General features: G+C 58.3%; 1 protein-coding gene across 1 annotated transcript in view; it reads left to right on the top strand.

The window, feature by feature from the left end:
• Nucleotides 1–597: 597 nt before the first annotated feature.
• ADGRA2 (adhesion G protein-coupled receptor A2) overlaps nt 598–27,111 on the top strand; it is a 36,225-nt gene continuing 9,711 nt past the window's right edge. The window contains exons 1-8 of the mRNA XM_020894805.2: nt 598–1,257; nt 13,371–13,442; nt 24,227–24,298; nt 24,550–24,621; nt 24,772–24,843; nt 25,108–25,271; nt 25,645–25,858; nt 26,665–26,829. Coding sequence (XP_020750464.2) covers nt 992–1,257; nt 13,371–13,442; nt 24,227–24,298; nt 24,550–24,621; nt 24,772–24,843; nt 25,108–25,271; nt 25,645–25,858; nt 26,665–26,829 — 1,097 coding nt within the window. The 5' untranslated portion in view covers nt 598–991. The remainder of the gene's footprint in view (nt 1,258–13,370; nt 13,443–24,226; nt 24,299–24,549; nt 24,622–24,771; nt 24,844–25,107; nt 25,272–25,644; nt 25,859–26,664; nt 26,830–27,111) is intronic.

The raw sequence follows: 27,111 nt of genomic DNA, 5'->3' as shown, positions 1-27,111 counted from the left end.
GGCCCCTAGATCTGACCTGCCTCGGCCTTTGACCCCTCCTGGCCCAGTGACATGCAACCCCCGCTGGGCGAGGTCACCCGGCGGGTCCGAGAGCCTCCTTCGTCTCCAGCTCTTATATCCTGACTGGAGCAGGGCTGCGAGAGTGAGCTCCGGGCTTCCAGCCTGGCCCACCAGGTCAGGGGTCAGGGGAAGCCGAGCCTCGGCAACCCCGGAGCGGGGTACAAAGTTCATTCCCACCCAGGGACATCTCTGGTCAAGCCCGCGGGTCGATGAAAGCCCCAGAAGCATCGGGGTGCAGGCTGGACGGGCAAGAGTGAGGCAGGATTCCGTGGGAAGTGCTAGCGGTTGGCTGGGGTTGTCGAGAGGAAGAACCTCGGCTCGGGGGAGAGGGGCGGCCGGGAGACGTCCAGGGTCAGGGCGGGCGCGGGGGACGCGTGGGGCCTCCCGCCGGCGGAACGGCTGCGACTCGGAGGAGGGCAGCGGCCTGGCCGCGCATCGGGAGGCGCTAGGGCCTCGCGGACGGACGAGCTGGCGAGGGGAGGGCGCCCTCTCGGGAGGGCGGGCGGGGGCTGGAGGCGGCGGCAGCGGCGCCGCGCCGAGCTGCCTCCATCCATGGCACGGAGCGGCGGCGGCGGCGGCAGGAGCCCGGCGCGATCCGCTAGGTCCCAGCCCCGCGCAGAGCGAGCAGGCGACGCGGAGGGGCCCGGCCTCATCCGGCCCAGGCGCACGGCGCCGAGAGTCAGGCCGCGCCGCCGGGGGCCGCCCGCGCCTCGCTGACAGCCGCGCCCGCGTCCTCCCCGCCGGGGCGCTCGCCGGACATGCCCCCGGGGCGCGGCGGCGGGGACCCCGGGGCTCGCCTCCGCCCAGGGCCCCCCGCCCCGCCCTCGGGCGCCCCGGGCCCCCGCTGAGCACGCCTCCCGCCCGCCCGGATCCCTCCGGCCGGCGCGCAGACGGGCCCTGGCGCTGTGGGTCCCCGCGGGGCGATGGGCTGATGGGCGCCGCGGGACGCAGGATGCGGGAGGCGCCCGCGCGCCTGCTGCTGCCGCTGCTGCTGCCGTGGCTGCTGCTTTTGACGCCCGAGACTCGGGGCGCGCCCGGCTGCCCGGTCCCCATTCGCAGCTGCAAGTGCTCGGGGGAGCGGCCCAAGGGGCTCAGCGGCGGCGCCCCCAACCCGGCGCGCAGGAGGGTGGTGTGCGGCGGCGGGGACCTCCCGGAGCCTCCCGATCCCGGCCTTCTGCCGAACAGCACCGTTACCCTGTGAGTACCCTACTCGGGCCGGCCGGGCCCCAGTCCCGACGAGGGCACGACAGGAGACCAGACGGGAGGACTGGGGAATGGGGGACAGAGACGATGCCACCACTTGAGAGACTTCAGGCCTGAGTCCAGAAGCCGAGAAGGGAGGCTTGGGAGAAGCAGAGGAAAGATTAGGGATCCAGGCGTGGAAGGAGGGAGGAAGGAGCACTGGGGACGGATGCACCCCAAAGAGAGGCACCGCGGTGCTCCCACTCACCTGCACAGGTGAAGGGGAACGCGCGCTGGCGGGACGCCCAGACCCCTTGGCTTTCTAGCCGGGGCTGGTGTTGCGGACTTCGGGGACCTGAGGTGGGTAGAATGGTAGGAAGGCTCAGCGGAGATCGACGCCCGCGGCCCAGTAGGTGCCTGTGGTCGTTACCACCGCGGACGCTTCCCTGGCCGCACTGGGGGAGTTGCCCGGGTTCACCCTGCGGGCCTGGATCCTCCAGATGGGGGCGCCCCATCCGACCCCGGAACCTCCCAGCCCCGCTTGCAGCCCGTCTCTCTAGCTCAGTCAGGAGGGTGGGTTCGGAAAAATGCCTATCCTTGGGGTGCAGGCGCTTCTGATGTGAACGAGACCCCCCGGCGTCCCGATTCCTCTTGAGCCCCTGTCCCGCCGCGCGCATCTGTGAATTGACCTGTGCTCCTAGTCCTGCATCCCTTCCTCCTCTGTCCCTCCTCGGATATGAAGACGAAGTGTGGCCGTTTCTCGATTGACTTCGCGCACAGACTGCAGAAAAAGAAACCTGGCGGAGGGGAAGGAGGCTGCCTCCCAACCTCCCTCCGTCGTCCCGTTTCCCTTCTCAGCCCGGGCCTTATTAAGCCCTCATTGGCAACCGGCTCTGCCCGCCGCGCCACAACCCAACCCCCAGCCTCCCCGATGGGGGTCCGAGATCCCGGCACCCCGCAGGAGAATTAGCGACCGCTCCCCACCGCCGCGATTTCTTGCGGGGACCACGTGCTCGGAGCTCCACGCGCGCCGTGGAGTGGGGGCTCCGGCCCTGGCGGCGGCCCCTTCCTGTCCTGTCCTAGACCCAGCCTCCAAGCCACTTCCCCTTCCCTGTCCTCCTGACCCCGGTGGCGACCGTTTCCCCACCGCCCCTTGCCCTGGAGTTGGGAGCTGGCTCAGGGTCTATCCGATTGTGTCCAGAACAATACAGTAACGACTCTGGTTGGGTGAGTTCAGAGGCTGTGCGCTTCCTGACAGGACACGACTGGTCAGCCTCTGACGTTGGCCGCCTAGCCTGGGGTGTGTGTGTGCCTGTGTGTGTTAGTGGGGTGGAAGCCGTGTCTCTCTGCTCTCTACCGGGTTCCCGCCGCTCAGGGGATGGGGCCATGGCCTGGGAAGACAGCTGTGGTAGCTGATTCCCACCCCCCTGAGAGTCCACTGGTGTGGAAGTGTCCAGACAGGCCTGGGCATTCCCCAGCCCACTCAGTTCTGGAGGAGAAAAATGCTTGCTGTGTGGAATGGTTGGGCCAGTATGTCTGTGTGAGTCCCCGCTGGGTGATGAGAACTGAGCTCCAAGAGGGGTGTGTGTGCGTCTGCCCTGGATCTTTCAGCCCTGCTCACACACATCTGCTGAGATTAGGGCATCCTAACATACTGACAGCAGAAAGAAGGGGAAAAACATTAAACGTGGTTTTGCAGTACATCTTAGAATGATTTGGCAACTAATGCTTTCCAGCCATGGCTAATTCCTGTGGACGCCACTCCAAGGAGACAGAGTGGGGTGAGAAGATACATTCTCAGCAAGAGAGATGCTGGGTAAAAAGATCTGAGGACAGGTTGGCAGTCAACAGGATCCCTAGCTCACCTTCCCATCCCTAACCATCCCCAGAGGAAGGGCCGCCCACCTTTTGTCCCAGGCCACTGACCTACCTGGCTTAAGATACCTTCCAAAGAACAGTCTCCCACCCCTCAGCCAGGCTAGACATCTCTGCAGGGACAAGAGGCAGGGCAGGCCAAGCTGGAGCAGCCCCTGAGAGCCCGCTGGCCCATCAGCCCGCTCTGGGGTGATACTGGGACCAGCCATGGACACTTGCTTCAGAGACCACCCCACGGACTTCACCTAATCCGGATCCAGACTGCAGCCCGTCCCCCAAGCTTCTAAAAGAAAAGAGCCCACATTCTCCTTCAGCAGAAGCTGGGCACAGATTCTCTTCTGGGGGCTCGGTCCCCCCAGTAAACCCATCCCTAGCCAGCATGCATATTGAGGGAAGAAGGGCTGGGAAGGGGCTTCAGCCACTCCAGTCTGGCAGCAAAGGAAGGCAGAGAGCACAGAAACCTTCACACCCTCCCAAATGCCTCCCTCCTTTATTATTTCCACCCCCCCCCCCAAAATTTCTCCTTTCCCCTTTCTGCCCATGACCTAGGACAGACAATGGACTCGGGCCAGTAGCCTTTGCATTATAGCTTTCCCCTCTCTCCTCCCCTGTTTTCCTCCAGAATGGGCTGCCAGCTCTCAGTTCCCTCCACACACTGCCCTGCCCATGTGGGTCCTGGGCAGGCAGGGGGAAAGTCAGGCCTCTACCTTGGGAAGCCTGGCAGGCTCTCCAGGCAGAGAAAGTGCTAGATAAGGTGCCCGTCTGCAGCCAACCTCCAGGCTGATCAGGGGCAACCCTGTCAACAGAGCCACTCACCTCCGGGAAAACCCTTCCGCCCCCACTCTGTTATCTGCAGTCCTGCCTTCTGTTTTGCAGGCCCCTCTCTCCACCCTTGGCTTTTTTTTTTTTTTTTTCTTTCCTCTAATGGATTTTCATTCGCAGTTTTTCCAGGAAAGTAGAACTCTTGGCTTTCTTCCTGATCCATCTGCCCACCCCACCCCCTAGTCTCACAGCTGGTCCAGGGGGCAGCTGTGGGCATGTCCCCACCACCCCACCCCACCCCCAGCCCAGAGCAGGAGCCTTTATGGGCCTCCCTTGAGGGGCAAGTTCTCTTGGGGGGAGTGGCTTATCACAGGCAGGGGATGGAGACACAGACCACTGTGAGCCCCCTACTCACCCCTGGGCAGCAGCTGATGGGCCTGCCCTCTGATTCTGGGCTCTGGGAGTTACGGAGATGGGGAGAGTGAAGGGGGTTGTTCAGGGATTCCACGAAGAGACTGATAATGGATAACTCTAGAAGGAAATCTCCGATGAGGACCTCCCAGGACCTCTGAGCAGGCCCTCAGAGGATACCTACCAGGCAGGGTCATGAGTTTCTGGGCCCCTGAGCCGAAAAGAGCCTTAGAGACCAGGGGTCCAGCCCCTACATGAACATCTGACAGCTGAGCAAACTGAGGCCAGATGGGTGAAGGCCACGTCTTGCCCAGAGCCTCACAGTTTAGCTGGCTCATGCCAGCATCAGGATTAGCTGGTGGGGTTCCCCTAGTGTTCCTTTCAGGTGAGAGAGTGTGTTCACCTGGCTGGACTTGGAAGCCAAAGGACACAAAGGCTGATTTAGAAAACCGGGTTCCTTCCCAGCAGGACCCAGGCCCCTTTGACCTGGGAACATTCCCAGGCTGGGTGGGGATGGGAGGCAGGCATGGGACAGGGGATGAACCCTCATCCACTCAGTCTGGAGGGTTGCCCACCACATAGGCTGCCCCCACAGGAGAGAAGGAGCCTGGGCCATGCAGATGTGCCTGGCGGTGGCGAGGGCCCTTGGCTGTGAGTTTGGTGGTCTTCAGAGCACCATGGGGCAGGGAGGCCCCTTCCCAGCCCTCCCCTGATCCCCTATCCCTGAGTGCCCTCCCTTCAGCGCCCCTGGCCCCAGCTGTGGGGTCCAGTTAGGGGGAGCTGGGGGCAAAGTGTGCCAACGGCCTGCAAGGAGCCCCGAGGGGAGGGGAGAGATGCTGGCTGGAGGGGCGGGCCCACGCGGCCTCCCCACCCCCTTCCCTTCCACCCTCTTTCCCCCATATGGTTCTCATAAGGTCTGGGCTCAGAGACAGCAGCCAGAGGAAGTGGCTGTGTACAGAGAGCTTTTGTGCGGGAGAGAAGGGGGAGGGGGAGGGAGCGAGGAGAAAGGAGGGAAGGAAGGAAAGGAGGGAAGAGGCTGGGGACTCCAGCACACTCTCCCCTCAGGGGGGCTCTGGGACCCCCCGCTTGTCCGAAGTGAGGGGCCCAGAAGAAATCCATGTGCCTCCCGGAGTTGCTGGAGGCCACCAGAGCCCAGGTTCCAGGACTCGTCAGCCCTTCCTGAAGATGCTAGGAACCCGTAGGTGCAGGGCCCAGGGTCTCACCTCAGAAGCACTAGGCAGACAGCGGAGCCATCCATGCTTCCTGGGTTGAGTCCTTCTTGCACCCGAGATGGTGGACCTAAAATTCAACCCCAATTCATCCCCGAGTGGGGCCAGGACTCAGAATGGGTTATTTACAGAATTATTCAGAACCCTTTGCAAGAACCCAGACACTCCTGACCGCCCCCCCCCCCCCAAGGAAGTCTGTTTTTGCTACTATGGCTCACCCCTCTGGGCTGGGCTTTCAGGGGATGGGGAGGTGGGCTGGGATGCATCCTCAGTCCTGGTGAGTCTGAGAATTTTCCCCAAAGGCACAGGCAAACCAGTGTAATTTGAACCTCACCATAAATTGACCCTTAAATTTGGGGTCATGTTTTTAAAGGGAGCGAATGTTCCTAAGTTTATGCCACATGGGAGTCATTGGGGGTAAGAACTCTTTCCTGAAGGAGAAAAAGTTCCAGCCACCTCTGAGTTGATCTCCATGCTTCCATTCTGGCAAGCATGTCATCCCCAAAAGCCCAGAGAGGGGAGGCAAGTTCCCCAAGGCCACACAGCCTGGACTGAGACCCCCCCCTTCACTGCCCCCCACACTCCCGCGGTAGAGCCTTGGCCTCCAGGGGCCCAGACAGAGAGCAGGGGAGGGGAGGGGAGGGAAATGGCCCTGGGCTGGGGAACCAGAGGGAAAATCCGGTTGACTGCTAAGACAGGGCTGTTCAGAGGGGCTGTTTATTTTCATTCCCCCAGCCCAGCCGCTCTGTTCTATTTAGAGCTCAGACACTGACAGGACAAAGCTGCCTCCTCCCCTTCCTCCCTCCTCCTCCTCCGGGGGGCCCCCATCCTTCCCAAACTCCAGAACATTCCTTTGCTTTTAGGACTGGGTGATGGGGGTGGGGGAGCAGAGACACTGCGAAGTGTAGCTAACGCCCGGCAGCCTCCCAGGACATCGCTTTCCCAGCCCTGGGAGTGGGGAGAGGCCGGCTGGGGGAGACAGGGGTGTGCAAGATGGATGGGGCCAGGTGAGGGGCAGGGGACAGTCTGTCACGGAGGAGCAAGGAACCGGCTGGAGGGAGCAGCCCGGGAGGGAGTTCCAGCCTGAGCTCGAGGGCCCAGACGTCTCCCAGCTGGAAAGCAAAGAGGAGGTCGAGAGCCCCCACCTCCGGCTTCTCTCCCTCCCGCTCCGGCCCCCCGCCCCCAGGGCGCTTCGCCTGCTGGGAGCTGTGTGTTGGAGCAGAAACTCTAGACTTCAGGAGACTCAGGGTGGGAAAAGCCGTCACACTGAGGAGTGGGCGTTTCCAGTCCAGACCCTTCTTTTCCTAAGAAAGCACCCCCAATTGCAGCTGACCTGCCCAAGGTCACCCAACTCCCAGCCTGATCCCTTGACTCCAGGTCCTGGTCAACCCCCTGTTCCCACATTGACCAATCAGAGCCGTCCTCCCTGGGGTCCAGGCAGGGAGATAACCAATCCGCTTCCTCCACGTGGGGGCACCCACCCACGCTGATACACGTGTGCTTAGGGGACCACTGGGCAACATCACTGCACAGAGGACTTGGTGGGGAAGTGGGGGCAAAGAGGAAACTGCCTCCTGAGTTGGGAAAACTGGGGGTTCACGGACCACCCCCACTTCACCTGGAGCTCTGCCCCACCAGATACCCACCCGCCCAGTCCGCCAGTCGCATGTGCTGTGTGTCTGGCCTCCCGTGCCAGGAGGCCATAGAGAGCTGGTCTCTGCCCTCAGGGGCCTTGCAGTCTCACTGTGGAGGCTGGATACAGGCTCACAAAGCAGGCAGAAGTGGAGCCTCCCAAGTTCCCAAGGAGAGTCTCTGGAGTGGAAGGATTAAAGGACTAACTGATACTTAGGTATGAAAGACTGATAACAGATCCTTTCAGGTTTATTTGTATTTTTAAAAAAACCCCACTTTCTTTGCCTAAAAATCTGAGTCCCCAGTGGTGAGATTTTAGGCCGTGTCTGCAGGAAGTGTGATTGGGAGTAAGTTCCCAGCTTCCTGAAACCGGGTGGACACAGCTAAACAAATAGTCCACCCTATCTGACACACCTTCTTCCACCTTCCCTGAGTGGGAAATGGTAGACGCCAGGTCTCATTTGTGTTTGCAGCGCTGGTGTGTTCCCCAGGGCCCAGCACACAGCAGATGTTCATGGAGGATTGGTGTGTTCCCCAGGGCCCAGCACACAGTAGGTGTTCATGGAAGATTGGTGTGTCCCCTGGGGCCCAGCACACAGTAGGTGTTCATGTAGGATTGATGTGTCCCCCAGGGCCCAGCACACAGTAGGTGTTCATGTAGGATTGACTAATGAGTGAGTGGACGCCCAGGGGTAAATGCTTATAACAGACTCAATTCCAGTGCTGGGGGCTCCCGCATCCCCTCAAAGCATATCAACTACCCACCATGAACAGTTGTAGGTTCGCCTTCTTCAGTTTCTTGGTTTCTGCCTGCTGATCGCCAAGACGCAGTGCCCTTGCCAAGAGGGCAGGTTAGAGAAGAGGACCATGGGAAGGCCCCGTGTGGAGGAGCCACTGCAAGACAATTTTCCCTCTTGACCTTGACCTCAGGCCCTGCCTGGACAGCTCAGCTTCAAGGCTGAGGCCAGAGGCTGTCTCAGGACATGGCCCTCTAAAGCCTGGGGAGAAGAGGCCCCAGCTGGGTGACCTCCTAACCAGTAGGTGTTCAGAGCCGACCGAACAGTCTTCCGGCCAAGGGAAGGATGGCAGGAGGTCTGGGACTGCTGTGTGTCCTCTCCAGCTCCTCTATGCCCTGCAGTCAGGCTCACAGCCTTTAGGCAAAGGTGTGTGTCAGAGCCGGCCGTGGACCAGAGGCAGTCTCACATTTGGAGGCCCCATTGTCCCATCAGTCGTGCTAAACTGCACCCACATCCTTCATGAAACTGAACAATGATTGCTAATTGGCATAATACAACATTTGGTAGTTCTGTAGTTAAACCTTCATTCATTTACATTTGTAGCATTTATATTCAGTAGTGATTTTTTTTTTTAGCTTTCAGATGCCCTTGAGGGCCTGGAAATGCTCCAAGGCCCTGGGTACTGTGCCCACAGGAAGGGGTTTAGGGGAGGTGGGAGAATGGTCTCACATTGATAGTTAATGAGCCTGGGGCCCTTCTCGCGTCAGCAAACCGACCACCCTGCTCCCGGCACTGACGGTCTCCCAAAGACACGGCCAAGGTGCCAGCAGCAGGTGTTGGCGATGGGGCCCTCCTAGCCCAGAGGACCCTGGCAGCAGCCTGCATTCCAGGCTCAGGATTCCTGGAGAGCGTGGGGCCATGGCGTGTGTGTGTGTGTGTGTGTGTGTGTGTGTGTGTGTGTGTGTGTGCTGGGTCAGGTGGGGGCTGGGAGGACATGTGTGACTCTTCCTGCACGTTTGAGACCCCTTCGGTGCAGGCATGTGCTGGCCCCACGCCCCACTGAGCGGGGACCGCGGGACCCCTACAGGCTCATCTTGGACGTCAGGCCGGGATCTGGCAAGTTCTTGTGGCTGCCCGGAGGCCACAGGGCCCCAGCCGACGCCAGCCACTCGCTCCTGTGGCCTCCAGTCTCATTAGCAGTAACGCTGCTTGCTCCTCTTCCTTAAAATAGGACCCGAGCGTGGAGAGAGTTCTGGAATGGACGCTGTGTGTCCCTCTCCTTGGCCAGGTTTCAGATTCCGGGGTAGAGAACAGGGGCCTCCAGGGACTGACCCCCTTCTTGTGAAAATGTGACCCTGGGTGGTAGTCGGGGGCGGGGGGGGAGGGAGGAAGAAGTTGAGGATGTTGGGCTGAGCCAGCCCGAGTGGCAAGTGGCGTGGTTGGGAAGCTGGGAAGAAAGCCCACCTCATAGGCACCCTGTGCTGTGGCTGGGGAGGCTGCTGATGCCGACACTGTTAGGAGAGCGGGGTGGCTGAGGGTGTTAGGAAGAAGGGGTCAAGACTGCACCGTGTCTGCGACTCTGGACAGAAGCGTGGGGCCGCCCTGCCTATTTGCCTCCCGTGGGAGCCGAGTGTGGTGGGAACATTTTGCTTCCTAATGGGTGAGGCTGTGTGTGTGTGTATGTCTGTGTGTGTGTGTTTCGTTTACCCCCATAAGCAGCCTTGTGACTGCCAGCTTCCTACCTCCCCCAAACGTGGTCCCAAATTCCTGGCCAGACACACAGGGGCACCTCCAAAGAACTGAACCTGCAGGCACCGTTATTTCAGTCCCCACACTCTGGGATGGACATAAAATCTCCTCCGCCCAATCTAGGTTGTTAAGACTAAAAAATCCATTTCTGGACATAAAATCTCCTCCGCCCAATCTAGGTTGTTAAGACTAAAAAATCCATTTCTGGGTACTTGGGGGCTAAACCATAATGGTATCAGTGACGTCTTTCCAAGAACTGGAGATGTGGCAAGAGGGGGTCCATTGGAGGGGGGAGATGCAGTGATGTTGGCCTGGAGTCCCCACTTCTGTGAGTGGCTTAGAGGGTGGGGGATCAGGAGAGCATATTCTTGAACACAAGAGAAAAAAAAAATCTCATTTCAAGACTCTCCAGGCTGGGAATTTGCCCTGGGCTAGCCCAGCCGGCCGCGTGGGCTGCAGCCAACCCCGCTCCCACGCCACCGCTGTTCCCTCTCCTCCCCAGCCCACAGAGGCCGCTTCAGAGGGGGCGGGAGCCAGGAGGGAGCTCTTCTGGACCGGAGGCTCAGCCTCCCTTGCCTCGGTCACTGGGCCCCATCCTTTGCTCTGCTCCCAGGCCACACGCACACAGACACACAGACACACACACACGAACACAGCACCCCAGCTGCCTCAGGATCTCCCCAGCAGTCCAGACTTCCTCGTGCGGGGCGGTGCTGGCTACAAGCAGACTAAGTCAGGAATGAGGGTTAAGGTCACCAGCCCCATGTGGCCTCCGAGTACTTGCAGTGTGACTGGTCTGAATTAAGTTGTGCTGGAAGAGGACAGTGCACACCAGATTCCAAGACAGTACAAAAGGGAGGAAAATAGCTCATTCATAATTTTTGCTATGTATACAATTTTTATTTTGTATTTATAATATATAAGTGTATAAAATATATATGTAATATTTTCTATTTATAACATAATTATATGTTAATATATAGTCATATATTTATAATACATAATAACATATTTATTACATGTTGAAATGATAACATTTTGGATGCACTGGGGTAAAGTCTATTATTAACATTAACTTAATTTTTAACTTTTAAAAAGTGTGGCTGCTAGAACGTTCTGAATTACATATGCAGCTGGTGTTGTACTTCTGTTGACCAACTCTGGGTTAAATTTGGGGTATGTGGAAGGTGTTCAAGGGTTAAAAGCTAAAGAGTCTGGGGAATGTGGGGTACCTACTCCCCAACACTACCTCTAGACTTGTCTGGATGGGTTTCTCCAGTTAGGATCCTGAGTTTTAATATCAGGGGTTTGGGAGTTGGAGACTTTTTTTTTTTTCAGTTGGAGACTTTTTAAATTTTCTGTTTTCAATTCAGCAATCTTTAAACAAAAATCTTTTGCTGATAATTTTGAGATAATTGTTTCTTAGAAGGTATTTTCATAGCATAAGATTTTCATTCCTAATATCAGCATTTCTTAAACTGGGATCCACAGATATATTTGCAGGATATAAAACAGCTTTCCCCTCCCTTTAACAGGTCCGTATGCCACTCAAGCTTGGCAGTGTTCTCAGGCCTCCCCCTTGATGCTCTGGGCTGTGATAACCTGGCTTCCCCATTCCTCTGTCCTTCCATACCCCTGACCTCTCCCTGTGCCCCCCACCCCCGTCAGCATCCTAATCTGTCTTCCTCCCAAGACCCAGGCAGGAGTCATCCCTGGAGAGACCTTGGGGTGGGGAGGCTGAAACAGATGCCCTTTCTCACCCTCCTCCTGGTTTCAGGATCTCTCCCCCACATAAGGATACTGAGGGGTCCTCTCACCTTTTTTGACAGTTAATGCAATCTCTGAGCCTCAGACCCTGAAGCTGTATGAAGGAATGAGGTGCAGATGATGAGTGGCAGGTTTGGATTTAAAACTCACACCATCAAGAGCCTGTCACCACCAAGGGGGCGACCCCAGCCCCACCAGACGCTTAGAGCCGTAAGAACTGACAATATTATTTACAATCAGCCACCATAGGTAATGGGAAATAAAACCGTCCTTGGGAAGATCGCCTGGAGGAGGAAATGGCAACCCACTCCAGTATCCTTGCCTGGGAAATCCCATGGACAGAAGAGCCTGGCGGGCTACAGTCCGTGGAATCACAAAAGAGTCAGACACAACTTGGCGACTAAATGAAACAAGAACAAACCCATAAAATGAGAATAAAAGGGCTCAAGAAAGTTCTAGGTATTCATCTGATGACTACTATGATGTGCTTTTAGAAATATCAAGGGGTGTGTGTGTGTGTGTGTGTGTGTGTGTGTGTGTGTGAGAAACACTTTGGAAACACAGCACTTCCCTGGAACCCGTCCACACGGTCACTTTGGATGACTCGATGGAGAGACAGTGAGGCAGGGTCCAGGAGGGGAGGAGGGGCCTCTCTGCAGAGCGGAGAAAGCAGGGAAGGAGATAAGCTGTCCACCTCTTTCCCTTGACCCGCAGAGCCCCTCCTGCCCATGCCTCCATCCGGCCACCATCTGTCCTCCACGTGCCCCTTGAACTTGGAGTAGCGCAGATGTCTGGCATCCTCTCACTGTCGGGCTGGTGTGTGCACCCACCCACTTCCAGGAGGCTGTGTGCAGAGCTCCGACAGCCCTTCTCATGCGCAGTCCCTGCCCCCTGCCCTCTCTCTTACTGTCCAGCCCAGAGGCTGTCCACTGGAGAGGAGGCCGGAGGCCTGCCCCTCTGGCCTTCCCAGGTCTGCTCTCCACCGCTCAGAGCAAAGATGGGAAACCCTTTGCAAGAACTTGGTCTGAGAGGCTCATAAAGCGTTTTTTTTTTTTTTTTTTTTTGGTCTCACATGGCATGTAGGATCTTAGTTCCCCGACCAGGGATCGAACCCACGCCCCCTATAGTAGAAGCGTGGAGTCTTAAACTCTGGACCACCAGGGAAGGTCCCTCATTAAACCTTTTTAATAAGCAATTAACTCAAGGGATGAGCCCTTTGGCTGGTCTGGAAATCTCTCCTCCCAGCAGGGAGCCTGGCAGAGAAAGACTGAGTGGGTGGGCAGAGTGGGTTCCGTCAGGAGCTTGGGGCCTCCTTTCCCGCCTCCACCAGTACAAACGAATAAATAAACAAAGACTCAGAGGCAGAGCCTGAGGCCTGAGCTCCCCCGGGGGCCCAGGACTCCATCAGTTTCTGGTCAAGGTTGTAGACAGGCTTAGGGACCCATGGGCACTGTGTTCCTCTGAGTAGGGGGCCTTTGAGGGCGGGAAGGGAGGGGTCCCCTTCTGGTAAGGCCCTCAGCTCCCAGAGTGATGGAGACCCCACGGAAGGGCAATCCCTTTCACTTGCCCCCACACCTACTGGGCTTCTTGTTCTACTTGCCAGACTTTTCTCCCCATCACTGTCCTTAGGTCAAGGCGGATGGCTCGAGCAAGACAGAACTATCGGGGGAAGGGGGGTGCCGGGAAGGGGGTGCTGTGGGCTTGGCCCAGTGATTTCCAGGTGGAAACAGCATGGCGTGCTTGCTTATATAGAGCCCAAGTCAGATCCAGGCTGTGGGATCCCAGGCAGGTTGACACTTCTAAGCTGGGGCTCAGTGGGCTGACTATATTCTGCCTGAGCTATTGGCTGGCTCCTCCCTGTGGTCTCCTGGAGCCCAGGGTGGGGCTGCTCCTTGCACAACTTCAGTGGGGCACCACTTACATGGAAGGCAACCTTCTCCCATCTCTGTTCTCCTCGGTCCTCCAGGCTCTTGAGCAACAACAAGATCACCAGCCTCCGGAGCGGAGCCTTCCTGGGACTGTCCCTGCTGGAGAAATTGTAAGCGCCCGGGCAGGGTGGGCCCGGGAGGATGAGGGGTGCTAACTGCTGAGGGGCACCGCGACCCAGAACCTGCTGGTGGAGCAGGGCCCAGAGTCGGACTTGACCACCAAGCGGAGGTCAGAGGGGCTGGTCTGGGAAAGAGAGACCTGCTCCCTCCCCGGGGACAGCAGAGAGGCCTGGGGACACCTCGCTGGTCCAGGCAGGGGTGGGGCTGTGGGAAGCTCATTAACGCTCTTTAATGAGCAATTAGCTCCAAGGGCCGAGCCCCTTAACTGGCCAGAAGCCACCGCCCCCCCCCTCCCAGCTGGGGGCCTAGCAGACCGGGCAGAGGGAGGGTTTAGTGTGATTGGGGCCTCTTTCCTGCTTCCCTAAACACAAGCAATAAACAAAGCTCCCAGGGCCCAGAGTCCTGGCCAAGGGTGGGGACAGCGGGTCACATCCAATTCTCCCGCTCCATGTTCCCCCACCACCCTGACTGCTGTGGCATCAGCTGCCCCGTGGGGCTGGAGGTGGTGGTGGGGCCTGCGGTTGGCAAGGGTCCTGCTAGCCCAAGAGAAGCTCCTTCCCCGAGTTGGGGACCTGCCTCCATCACGGGCAAAGTCCATGCCAAAGGAGAGGATTGAATCAAGCCCTCTCTCAGATCCCCGTTCAGTTGGCGGTGTCCGATCCGCAGCCTGTACAACGGCTTTGGGTCCTGTCTTCCCCACGGGACACCTGGGCCTCCTGTCCCCGCTGGAGCCGGACCGTTTCTAGCTTCCCCACCTCCAAGCCCCCCGTCTCCCATCTCTGCTCCCACCCACTGGGCATTCCCAAGGCCTCCAGCAGGGCCCTGTCCCCTCCAGTACCATTTTGCCTAAAAAGCTTAGATCAGAGCAATGGAGGCTACTCAAGGATAAGGTGGACGCCTGCTCTCAAAGAGCCAAAGAGATTACCGTCTCGTGAGACCACAGACTATGCCATATATAGAAAAATGAAGCAGGTCGGGGTTTCTGTGAAGTCCAAAGGACGGATCAGGGAAGGCTAAAAAGTTCAAGGGTAGTAGAGAAGCAGTATCTACGTGACATCTTTATCTGGGACAACAATCTCATGAGATTATCTCTATGACGCCCACTTCTCAGGAGAAGGGCAAGCCCCTCTCCCAGTCCTCCTGGGGCTCCGGGACAGCTTGGTGGCCTGGCTGGGCTCGTGGGGGTGGCAAGGCAGAGCATGTTCTGTGTGATCCGGGCATCTTGGAGTTGGGACAGGTCCCGCGATGCTGGCCGCGAACGCACATAGCCATGACCAGTCCTGCTGACCATCTGCTCCAACAGGGAGGTAGGGCTGCCACCAAACCCCTTTTTGAAAAGACTCATTAGGGACTTCCCTGGCAGTCCAGTGGTTGAGACTCTGAGCGTCCACTGCAGGGGGCACGGATTTCATCCCTGCTCAGGGAAGTAAGATCCTGCATGCCAAGTGATGCAGCCAAAAATTAAAAATAAGTTAAAAAAAAAAACACTCGTGGAGATGGAAATGGCAACCCACTCCCCTGTTCTTGCCTGGGAAGTCTCATGAACAGAGGAGCCTGGCAGGGTAGAGTCCATGGGGGTCTCAAAGAATTGGATGTGACTTAGGAATTAAAAGATAACAACAAATACACATTTTACAGTTATTTCTTCACACGGAGTATTATTTTTTAAACAAAATGTTTTATTAATTAAAAAAAGGAAAACTTTGTATAAAAGTAAAAAAAAGCAAAACACTGTTAGGTACCAACAAAAAGGGAAAGATTTTCTCTCCCAGGAGCCGCTAAGCGCTCGGGAGCTATAATTCCTGCATTCAGCCCAGGTCTTAGAGGGCTGAACTGCCAGAAACCAGATGCTCTCTCCAGGGATCTTTTGGAGAAAGACTAACCGCAGAAGCCTCTGGAAGCCTCTAGGACATCCTTCCAGCTTTACTGTCTCGCCTCATCAGTCCCAGACATGCTGGGTCTGCCCGCTTGCTGGGCCTGCCAGGTCATTCTTCAATCCCCGGAGGGTATATTTTCTGATGAAGATGAGAAGATGGCCCTCTCCCCTACACCCCATGCAAACCTACAGTACCCACGGGGACCTGGGTCACTGCACTGCAGGTGCATTCAAACCATGGTGAAAGTGAAAGTGAAGTCGCTCAGTCGTGTCCGACTCTTTGCGACCCCATGGACCGTAGCCTGCCAGGCTCCTTCATCCATGAGATCCTCCAGGCAAGAATAGTGGAGTGGGTTGCCATTTCCGTCTCCAGGGGATCTGCCCAACACAGGGATCAAACCCGGGTCTCCTGCACTGCAGGCAGAATCTTTACCATTTGAGCCACCAGGGGTGCCTGTCAAACCACGGAGGCAGGCAGAGAACAGTGGGACAGGAGTTGGGAGTAATGACCTGTTATGAATCACCTAGTTGTCCACTCTTGAGATGTTTCCTGAGCCCCCTCTGTGTGCCAGGCTGCACGCTGGGCATCGAGAGTGAACACAGCAGGCCAGGTGCCTGCCCCATGGAACTCACCTGCCATGGACAGGACCCAGAACATAGCCAAGAACTGAATAACAGATAAGGAGACCATGAATGCTGCAGAGAAAAACCACCACCAGGGGAGGGGGGACAGAAAGCACTGCAGTGAAGTGCTGTTTGATGTAGTGAGGTCAAGGCCTTGCTGGAGGTGATGGAGCCCAGGCCCTCGGGAGGGAGGAGGCTGACCAGCAGGTAGCCGTCTGGAGGCAGAGGGATCAGCAGGTGAGAAGGCCCTGGGGTCCAGTCTGTCTGGTAAGTTCGAAGCACTGAAAGAGGGCAGCGTGACTGGGGAGTGGTGCGAGGTGGGGTCAGACGGAGCCTTAGGTTTGCTCGTTGGTTAAAAGTGGAGAGACACGGTGGTTTGTAAAGTGCCTTCTGGATTTTAAACTCTATGATCCTTGTGTGTGGGTGATACCCACGGTGCTGCAGGAGAAGGAAAAAAATATCAAAAAGCCCAGTGACGTGGCCACCTGGGCTTTCAGAGAAGGGGAAGCAGAGGGGGTGCTGGGTTCAGCAGGTGCCCACACTTCCCTGGGATGGAGAGGCAGTGCAGGGCTGGAGAAGCCCAGGGCCTCGAGCCTGGCTGAGCACCACTGTATCAGTCAGTCTTCTGCAGAGAGCACCGAACGGAGATGGATGTGTGTGTCCTTATATAAATAGGCAAAGAAATTAGTCAGTTAGGCTTCCCAGGAGGCAGTAGTGGTAAAGAATTCACTTGCCAATATAGGAGATGCAAGATCCACGGGCTCAATTCCTGGATTGGGAAGACTCCCTGGAGAAAGAAATGGCAACCCACTCCAGTATTCTTGCCTGAAAATTCCATGGACAGAGGAGCCTGGCAGTCCATGAGGCTGCAAAGAGTCGGACATGACTGAGCCTGCACACATACATTTAGTTAGTGGTTATATTTTTTAGCTGCACCGCAAAGCTTTCTAGATCTTAGCTCCCTGATCAGGGATTGAACTCAGCCCCATGGTGGTAAAAGTGCCAAGTCCTAACCACTGGACTGCCAGAGAATTCTAAGAAATTATTTCTTTATCCACCTGCTAACGCAGGAGACTTCCGTCAAAGTGGATTCGATCCCTGGGTCAGGAAGAGCCCCTGGAGAAGGAAATGGCAACTCACTCCAATATTCTTGCCTGGAAAATCCCATGGACAGAGAAGCCTGGCAGGCTACAGTCCATGGGGTTTCAGAGTTGGACACGACTTAGTGACTAAACAATATAAAGAAATTTATTTTAAGAAAATGGCTCATGTAATTGTGTGTGTGTTCATGCGCCCAGCTGTGTCTGACTCTGTGATCCCGTGGACTGTAGTGTGAATTGTGGGGGCTGGCAAATCCAAAATCTGTAGGACCAGTCAGCAGGTTGGAGAGTCAGGCAGGAACGGATGCTGCAGTCTGAAGGCAGAACTTCTCTGGAAAAACCTCGGTTTTTACTCCCAGGGCCTTCAACTGGCTGGACGAGGCCCACTCATGTTAGCAAAGTCATCTTCTTTACTTAAAGTCAGTACCTCCACAGCAGCACCTAGATTAGTGACTGAGTAAGTCACTGGGCACTATAGTCCAGCAGTCCCCAACTTTTTTGGGTACCAGTTTTGTGGAAGACAAATTTTCTACGGAGAGGGTGGGGGATGGTTTCTGGATGATTAAGAGTGCATTACATTTATTGTGCACTTTATTTCTATGTAGTGGCAATCTCGGGATATTCCGTCTTGATTTTAGGGTGAGGGTTCATGCTCCTGTGAGAATCTAACGCTGCCACTGCTGATCCGAGAGAAGCCGGAGATCAGGCAGTAATGCAGGTGACGGAGAGCGGCTGTAAACACAGATGGAGCCTCAGTTGCTCACCTGCCGCTCATCTCCTCCTGTGCAGCCTGGTTCCTATGGGCCACGAATCGGTGCCAGTCTGCGGCCCAGGAGTTAGAGACCGCAGCTGTAGTCTGACACATAAAGTGATCATCACAGTCACTCCCCAGAGGTGGAAAGAGGCCCTGGGCTCTGGTCCTGGAGATGCTAATGATCAGGTCAGCAAGGGCCTGGGAATCGTTGACAAGGTAGGCAGGCGATTCTCATGCCTGTCGGGGTTGGGAACCAGCGGACCAGACGACCCCAACACTGTGGGCCTATTCGTAGTGAATGAGACGCCAGGGCCTGGCGAGCAGGGTGCCAGGAAACACTGATCTCTCTGTCTTCTCGAACTGGGCCGTCCAGGCTGCCTCGGTGGAGCAGGTGGCAGCTTTACATCCCAGGGGCCAGGCAGCCAGTCCTGTGGGAGTTATCAGTCCTCCAGGTAACTCAGTCTGGGCTGCTCCAGAAAGTGCCAGAATTGCCTGCCCATGCTGAGTGCCCATCTGGCCTCTACGGATGGGTGGGGTGTAAGGGGCCCCTGTTTTGCAGTGCAGAGCCCCGAGGTCGGGGAGGGGACACAGAAAGGGGACCTCGAGGGAATGTGCCTGAGACGATCCCATGAGAGGACCTGTGCCCCAGGGAGGGGGCATGGGGTGGGGAGACACACCTTTATCAGCTAGGCAGGCTGGACAGGAGAACCTGAAATAGCCGGGCAGCGTTCAAGGGCAGTCCAGGCAGGTGATTGAAGAGCCCAGACTTGTGACTCCCTGCCTCTGAGCCCCGTGGCCCACCGCCCCTCACTGTGGACTAGCCTGTTGTCCAAAGGAAAGACCTTTGGGTGAAGGGGTGGGTGATGAAATGGCACAGGACTTCTCCCTGGAGTGAAAAGAGACTGGGATGGAACTGCTCCTCCATCCTTCACCTTCCTGGTGCCTGTGTGAGCCGCAGGCTTCCCGCCTGGATCAAGGGGCAAGGTGCGGCTCCCTGGGGGGCGATCACGGGGGTAAAGAGGCTCTCACCCAGGAAGACAGCAGGGGGACACGTCGGGCTCTCAGTACAGGCGTCCCCTGCTCCTCAGAAGAGTTCTAAGTGGCAAGATGTCACACCAGCCGTCCCTGATCGTTTGATTCATCCGCAGCCCCCAGCCCGGGGAAGGCGGTGGTGGAGACGAAGTGTCTGCGCAGAAAGGTCTTGCCGCGATAGGATCGTCTCTCGGTCCCGCGCATCTCCGCGCGTTCAGCGGGGACCCGGCCACCGGACTTTCCCGGCAGACCCGAGCGGACCACGGGGCAGACAGCCCCCGGGCGGGGGTTGGGGGAGGCCGAGGGAGCCCAGGACTGGGCGTGCGGGCCTGCGTGTGGGTCCGCGTGGACGCGCGCACGCCCCCAGTGGCCCGAGCACGCCTGCAGCCGAGGGCCCGGGGTGGGAGCCTGGAGCCGAGGCCCGGGATGATTTGTCGTTGCCTAATGAGATTAATGAGCCCCGGGGGCTGGTATGCGGCGGCGCTGGGGCTCTCATTAGACGCGGATGCTCACGGGAACGGTGGGGGGCGGGCGGGGGGCTGCGGATCCCCGGCCAGGTGGTTTCCATTAATCTGTGGGCGGGGCCGGGGCCGGAGGCCTGGCGCTGGCCTTCCCCACCCCCCCACTCCCCACTCCCTGCCCTCCCGGCTCGCGCCGCCGGAGAGGAACGCGGCGCAGAGGCTGCCCGAGGGCCCCGGCAGGGAGGCTAATGGGTCCGGGGACAGCCCTCCTGCTCGCTGCTGTAGGCCCAAGGCCTGGCACGGGGTATGTGCTCCATAAATACCTATTGGATGAGGTCAGAGACAAGAGGGGCCCGGGGCTTGGGGGTGGGAGGGGGCCTCGGACCGTCTGGGTTTTCCTCCTGGACCCCAGGACCTCTCCCCCCCCCACCCCATCCCCGAGACATCCTCTGTACCTACGGGGGTGTCGCGCCCACTCCGCAGCCAGCCCTCCCCACCCCCCCTTTCTAAGGAACCCTGAAAGTCCTGGAGGGCCCGAGGGAGCTGCTCTGCGGCCTCCAAACCTATAATTTGGTTTTCAAACCCACAAGCAGGGAGGTCTGTGGGGGCCAGAGGGAGCCAGCTTCGTGTGCTGCCCCACCCTGTCCGAGTGTGGGTACACACTCACACACACACACTCAAATACATACTGTCATACAAGCGCACACACTCAATAGTTTAGTGAGACCTAATTTACGTACCATAAAGTTCCCCCATTTAAAGGGGAGGATCCAGTGGTTTTGAGTACACTTACAGCTGTGCACTCATCGTCATAATCTAATTTTAGAACATTTTCATCATCCCCTAAAGCAACCTTGAATCATTAGCAATCACTGCCCCCAGCCTCCACCCGCTGTATTTCCCAGCCCTGAGCAAACGCTGGGCTTCCCAGGTGGCTCAGTGGTAAAGAACCCGCCTGCTAATGCAGGAGACTCTGGTTGGATCCCTGGGTCAGGAAGATCTCCTGGAGAAGGAAATGTCAACCCACTCCAGTATTCTTGCCTGGGAAATCCCATGGACAGAGGAGTCTGGCAGGTTCCAGTCCATGGGGTCACACAAGAGTCAGACACAACTTAGCATCTAAACAACAAAGCAACAACAAACAATGGTAACTTTAACTGCCAAGCTGTTTTCCAAAGTGGCTGCGCCATTTTACACTCCCATCGATAACACAAGGATTTCAGTCTCTGTTTTTAAAATTATAAGCATCTTAGTGGACAAGTATTTCCCTAATGGTGTTGGGCACCTCTTCATGCATTCATTGGTCATCCTCTTTGAAGAAGTCTGTTCACATCCCTTGCTCATTTTTTCAGCTGGACTATTTGGCTTTTTATCATTGAGTTGTAAGAGTTCTTTATATAATCTAGATAAAAGTCCCTTATCAGATATATGATTTGCACATATTTTCTCTCATCCCATGGGTTGCCTTTTCTTGGGTGATATTCTTTCAGGAGCAAAGGTTTAAAATTTTCAAGTCCAATCTATCAATTGATCTGCTGTTTTATTGCTTGTGCTCACACTGTCTTACACATTCAGCTCCTTGCACTCACACACTCAGTCTTAACACACTCAGCTCCTTGAGCTCCTTTCTCCCAAGAAGGGTATAGGGTGAGATTTGCTCCCAGGAGTCCCCTGCCCCCCAACTTCTGCCATAGGGGGATCCTGCTCCTCCATGTGGGCACAGATACGGGGGGGGGGAGGGATATGTCTGGAGTTGGGGAGCCTGGTCTGGGTTAGGAGGGGTTAGGAGTGGTGAGGGTGGGGAGGGAGGTTCACCCATAAGCTGCCTTTTCTCCAGGTTCCAAGAGCAGGGAGGGCCCTGTGAAAGCAGATGGGGTGAGGGGGTGGAGATTACAGAAGGATGCACATCATGGACGCATCTGTGCGTCCTTGTGACCTCACCTAAGAGATGAAGGGATCGGATGAGAAAGACCAGAGCAGGGGTTTGTAACCTGGGTTCCACGAGCCTCTGAAATCAGGTGCATAGTACTGGGGGGTAGTGCATTCTCCTGGGGCGGGACTCCATAGCCCACAGCAGATACTCAAATAAGGATTCCACTCAGCCAGGAAGGTGCTAAACCACCAATCAGCCGGTAGGGGCCTCAGAGGCCCACGGAAATACCCAAGTTCTATGTGAGCATCTCCTCCTACCTGCCTCTCTGGAGGGTATAGCCCCAGAGCTGCGCCCCCACCTTGGGGACCAGGAGGCCTGGGCTGCTGGGGGCGGACGGGAGCAGGCAGCCCCCTTTGGGCTATCAATTCAGCGCAGGGAGCTGCCCCTTGCCCGTCCCCCCCTTCCCCTGGAGAGGACCGGGACGGGTAGATCCGGGCCAACTCTGAGGGCACTCTGTCCAGGGGCTGCCTTGCCCACCCCGGAAGCTGCTCTGCGGGTGTGAGACTAGGGGGTCGGGACCGCGGACACTTGCTGGAAGCTCCCCTCTCCGAAGACTCCGGTGGCCAGCGGGGGCTGCAGGAAACCCGGGGCAGGAAGGGGCTGGGCCCAAGCCGCCTGCCTTGCTCCCATCTGTGGAGCATCAGTGGGGCAGCTGGGTGGGGGTTCTTGGGGGGGGTGCCGGGGAGGAAATGAGAATAAACACAGTGAGCAGAGGGAAGGGGCGGGGGGCTGCAGCCCGGGCCCCTTGGCAGCCCATGAAGGGAAGTGACACAATGAGGAATGTGTTTCCCCCGCACGGGGTGGGAGGCAGAGCCCTGAGAACGGCCAGACCCCCAGAGGGGCCAGGGGGCACAGGCCAGAGCGGCATTGGAGGCGGGGGATGTGCGGGTGGGGCTCTGGGCAGCAAGGGGGGGTGGGGAGCGGGCAGGAAGGGCAGCTTGGGGTGGGGGCCGTCCCCATCTCCAGACTCCACCCTGCAGGAGCCTTCTGGGCGCTTCGTTCTGGCACATTCCCCGCCTGCACCCTGGGGGTGGAAGTCACCCCGTGGGACGCGGCCCTTCCGGTGGCTTCCTCTTCTTTCTCAAGGGGCGCAGGGTCATGGAGGTCTGGTCCTTGGTGGGAGAGGGCGCTGAGGTGTGAGGACCCCGGGCCAGGGGCAGGGCTGGGCAGGGACGTGTTCCACTTCCCTGTGTTCATCTGTCTCTCTTTCTCTGTTTATGTCTTTGTCTCTCTGTCTCTCTGTCCATGTCTCTGTTATTGTCTGTCTCTGTCTCTCTGTCTCTTTCTGTCTCCATCTCTCTGTCTCTCCATTTCTCTGTTTCTCTCTCTGTTATTGTCTGTCTCCATCTCTCTGTCTCTGTCTGACTCCATCTCTCTGCCTCTCTATCTCTCTGTTATTGTCTGTCTCTGTCTCTCGGTCTCTTTCTGTCTCTCTTTGGGTGTTTTTGTCCCCAGCTGGGCCGGCCAGTGTGAAAACAGGCCCCCTGGTGGGAAGGCGCCTCCCCATCCCGGACACCCATTTCCTCTCCCCCTGCAGGGAGCTGGCTCAGTTAACCCCCTCCTGCCCAGAATCCAGAGCTGCCCGCAGAGCCAAGAGCCCCTTCCTGGGGCTGGGGCTGGGGGTGGCCAGGCCTTGGAAAGCAGGTTGGCCCCACCGGCCAAGCTAGGTGGGTTACTTCAGGACCACCACTGCCCCGCCCCGCCCCTCCCCAGCCATGCTGCCTCTCTCCTGGGTGCTCAGGGGACCTGCCAGGATGCTAGAGAGCAGGAAGCGGAGTGGAGAGCCTGCAGCCCCCTCCCGATGGGCAGTGAGGCCTCCTGGTGGGGTCTCTGTGAGCCCTGAGCTGGTTTGGTTCAGGAAAGACCCAAGCGGGCCTCGGGGAGTGCGGGCTGGACAAGCAGCTGGTCGGGCCGGGCCCCCCTCCTGCTGCTGTGACCACAAGGGGATGGGGCGCTGACACAAGCAGGCCCGGCCCTCATCTTGGTGGTCCCAGAGGGCTGCCGGGTCTGGTGGGGGTGCTGGGGCCGGGGGGGTCTCTGCCAGCCCTCTGGGACGTGACAGAGGGGAGGGAGGGCGACACTCTGGCCATGCGGTAGAGTCTGAGCCACAGACTACCCTGCAGGTCACTCCTCCTGGGGGGTGCCCCTTGGCCCTGGGGAGCCCGGGGGGGCGGTCACCATCTTGCCTTCCGTCCAGTCTGTGACCTGCTGGAGGCCAGCCTGAGGTGACACTTCCCCTGCCGCCTTCTGTCTGCACTGGGGGCTCCGAGGCGATCTGGCGGAAGGTGGCCGGTGGCCCCTGTGGCCTCAGCTTTCCCATCTGAGGGCTGAGGGGTGCGGCTGGGTGATAGATAGCAGGCAGCATCCCGCAGCAGCCAGCCTGCCAGCCAGGGATGACTCCTCACCCAGGATGAGAGGGCCACAGGATTAACTCCAGCATATCTCCCCATATCCAGGCTCAAGGGGACTGCCTTTGTGTGGCAAACCCCGTGCACAGAGGAGGGGCCTGTCGGGCGGTGGGGTCACAGAGAGTCGGACACGACTCAGGGCCTGAGAACGGCAGTCCGCAGAGGACGGTCACGCCTGTTTTCAAACGCTGCGACGGCAGCTCTGAGAGATGGAGAAACTCGGGGCCGCTCGTGGGAGCTGGGGCCTCCTGACACCAGGGTCGGGGGTCGGGGCCCTCCCCTCCCATTTCCACCGGGTTCGCCACCTCGTTCATCTATCCGTCCATCCGTCCGTCTGTCTGAGGCCTTTCTGCACCCTCCCTGCGCCGGTCTGACCAGGGAGCCAGGGAGGCCGCGGGCCCCCATCTGATGGGCCAGGTGCTTCATGCTGCCTCACAGCCGGCACTCAGGAGAGCAGGATTTAGAGGGAAACAGAGACCCCAGCCCCGACTAGGGCAGGGGCTGCTCACCTAGGCGGGCCGTGTGCCCCCCACCCCTAGTGGGCGAGGTGTCAGGGCCCCCCCCCCCCCCCGCTTGTCTCCCGCAGGGACCTGAGAAGCAACGTCATCAGCACGGTGCAGCCCGGCGCCTTCCTGGGTCTGGGGGAGCTGAAACGCTTGTGAGTGGCGTGTCCTGACCAACCCCCCCCCACCAGGCCCTGCATCCCTGGAGGAGGTCCCATGGATCCCAGTCACCCACCGTCCCTCCTCACCACACATACGGGGTAGGGGGGCAGACACTTCACGCCCCAGCCCCGTCTCCTTTTTCTCTGCTCCCCACACAAGCCCCAGCCTCACACGTGTGTCCTGCACACATGGGCCCGTGTGCTGCCACGTGGCCAACATGCTGAGGGTCTTCGTGTCTCTCCAGGGACCTCTCCAACAACCGGATCGGCTGTCTCACCTCCGGGACCTTCCAGGGCCTCCCCAGGCTTCTCCGGCTGTGAGTGCGGGGCGGGGAAAGCGGGAGGTGGGGGCCAAGGGAAGGCTCCCCAGACCTTCACGGGCCCTGCATTCTCACGGCTCACCCCCAGCCTCCGGCCCCCGTCAGCCCAGGGAGAACCTAAGATCCTGTCTCCCTGTTCCCCTGCAGAAACATATCTGGCAACATCTTCTCCAGTCTGCAGCCTGGGGTCTTTGATGAGCTGCCAGCCCTTAAGGTGGTGTGAGTATCCTTCCCCCAGGCCTCTGCTTCCTTCCTCGGCCGGGAGGGGGACACATAAACGCTGCGACCACGTGGCCAGCTCTCTGAGGAGGCGGGCGGACGATGGGCTGCGCCAAGCCCCTCCGAGTGCGGTGGTGATGGCCGCAGGGCGCACGCTCGCGGAGTTTGCCTTCTCCAGCCTCAGTCTCTCCCTGGGGCTCCATCCCCACCCGGGGAGCCCCGGGAACCCCTCCGCTCTACCCTGGGTCCCTCCACCCTCTGCAGGGACCTCGGCACCGAGTTCCTGACCTGCGATTGCCGCCTGCGCTGGCTGCTTCCCTGGGCCCGCAACCGCTCCCTGCAGCTGTCAGAGCGCACGCTCTGTGCCTACCCCAGCGCCCTGCACGCCCAGGCCCTGGCCGGCCTCCAGGAGGCCCAGCTGCGCTGTGGTGAGCAGACCCAGGCCCTCAAGGCTCCCTCCTGCAGGGCCCCCACGGACTCAAGGCTCCCGAGGCGGTGGGCTTGGTCTCCAGGGTGTCCTCTCCCTTAGATCCCACTGGGGACCCGTCCTCCATCCGATTTTCTAAACTTCCTTGGGGAGCGCTGCTTGGTTTATATTTTCGTCTGGTCCCTCCTCTTGGGGTGACAAAGCGTGCTGTGGAAAGAAGCAATTTTACTTGTTCAAAACCCACCTGCTCCTCTCCTCTGCTTTAGTCTCTGGAGACGCTCCAGCCCCCTCCTTCTGAACTAGGGTGGGCTCCAGACAGAGGGGCCTGGTCCCCACCTGACACTCAGCCTCACTCCCGGTGTCCCCGCCCGCAGAGGGGGCCCTAGAGCTACACACACACCACCTCATCCCATCCCTCCGCCAAGTGGTCTTCCAGGGCGACCGGCTGCCCTTCCAGTGCTCGGCCAGCTACCTGGGCAACGACACCCGCATCCGCTGGTACCACAACCGGGCCCCCGTGGAGGGTGACGAGCAAGCGGGCGTCCTGCTGGCCGACAGCCTGGTCCACGACTGCACCTTCATCACCAGGTACAGGCCCCGAAGCCCCTTCTCAGCCCAGAGCACGGACCAGGGGAGCCAGAACCCTCACCCACCCACCCCCGACAGGAGCTGGTCTGCTCCTGGGAATATCTCTGGGCGTGTTTATGCAGATCCAGAACTAAGTCAGAAATGGTCTGCGTGAGGGATACACACTGAATTGTTGTTTTAGTCAGTAAGTTGTGATCGACTCTTCTGCGACCCCATGGACTGTAGCCGCCAGGTTCCTCTGTCCATGGGATTCTCCAGGCAAGAATACTGGAGCGGGTTACTGTTTCCTTCTCCAGGGGATCTTCCCGACCCAGGGGTCAAATCAGAGTCTCCTGCATTGGCAGGTGGATTCTTTACCACTGAGCCACCTGGGAAGCCCTACAGATTGCCTGATAGGAAAAAAACTGATTAAATCTGACATTTCTTCCGTGCCTTTACAATGATACAGAGGGTCTCACCTATACTGTTGGACTTGCTCTCTGCAAACGATTTGCAAGAGAGGTTTTCTTACCTCCATGATGAGGGTGGGGAGACTGAAGCCTAGAAAAACACTATCGTAAGGCCAGCATTATGAGCCTGTACCCTTGGCTCAGAGCCTGGGGGACTTGCGTGGTGGTCCACTGCTGGGGGCCCAGGTTCCATCTCTGGTGGAGGAACTAAGATCTTGCATGACTCAACCGAAAAAGAAAGAAAAGAGCCTAAAGCTGGTGCCCTGCGTGCTGCGGCACCCGGGCGCTCGGGGAGGGTGGCGTGGCCGCCAGGAGCGCCTCCAGCCAGCCCTCGCCTGCCTGCCCACCCACCCGCAGCGAGCTGACCCTGTCTCACATCGGCGTGTGGGCCTCAGGCGAATGGGAGTGCTCCGTGTCCACGGCCCAGGGAAATGCCAGCAAGAAGGTGGAGATTGTGGTGCTGGAGACCTCGGCTTCCTACTGCCCCGCTGAGCGCGTCGCCAACAACCGCGGGGACTTCAGGTTCGGGACCACCCCTGGCCACCCCCATGCCCCCCAGCCTCTGAGACACGGCTGAACAGTCTCCCGTCTGCTCTAAGATGGAGAATACACTTCCTATTGTCATTCAGCTCTGAGTCCCGTTTTGGTGTGTTTACAGAAACCATATGTCCTTTTGTATAAAATCACCCTTCAAGATGTGCTCTGCAGAACAGGGGCTTGGGGGTTTCTTGGGGGGCAGTTGCTTCCTTACATGCATAGTTGACAAAACTCTCCCATGACAGATGTCACATTTTAATATCCCAG

This window comes from Odocoileus virginianus, chromosome 32 (assembly GCF_023699985.2).
Source record: "Odocoileus virginianus isolate 20LAN1187 ecotype Illinois chromosome 32, Ovbor_1.2, whole genome shotgun sequence".
NCBI lineage: Eukaryota > Metazoa > Chordata > Mammalia > Artiodactyla > Cervidae > Odocoileus > Odocoileus virginianus.
This window is presented reverse-complemented; position numbering and strand designations above follow the sequence as displayed.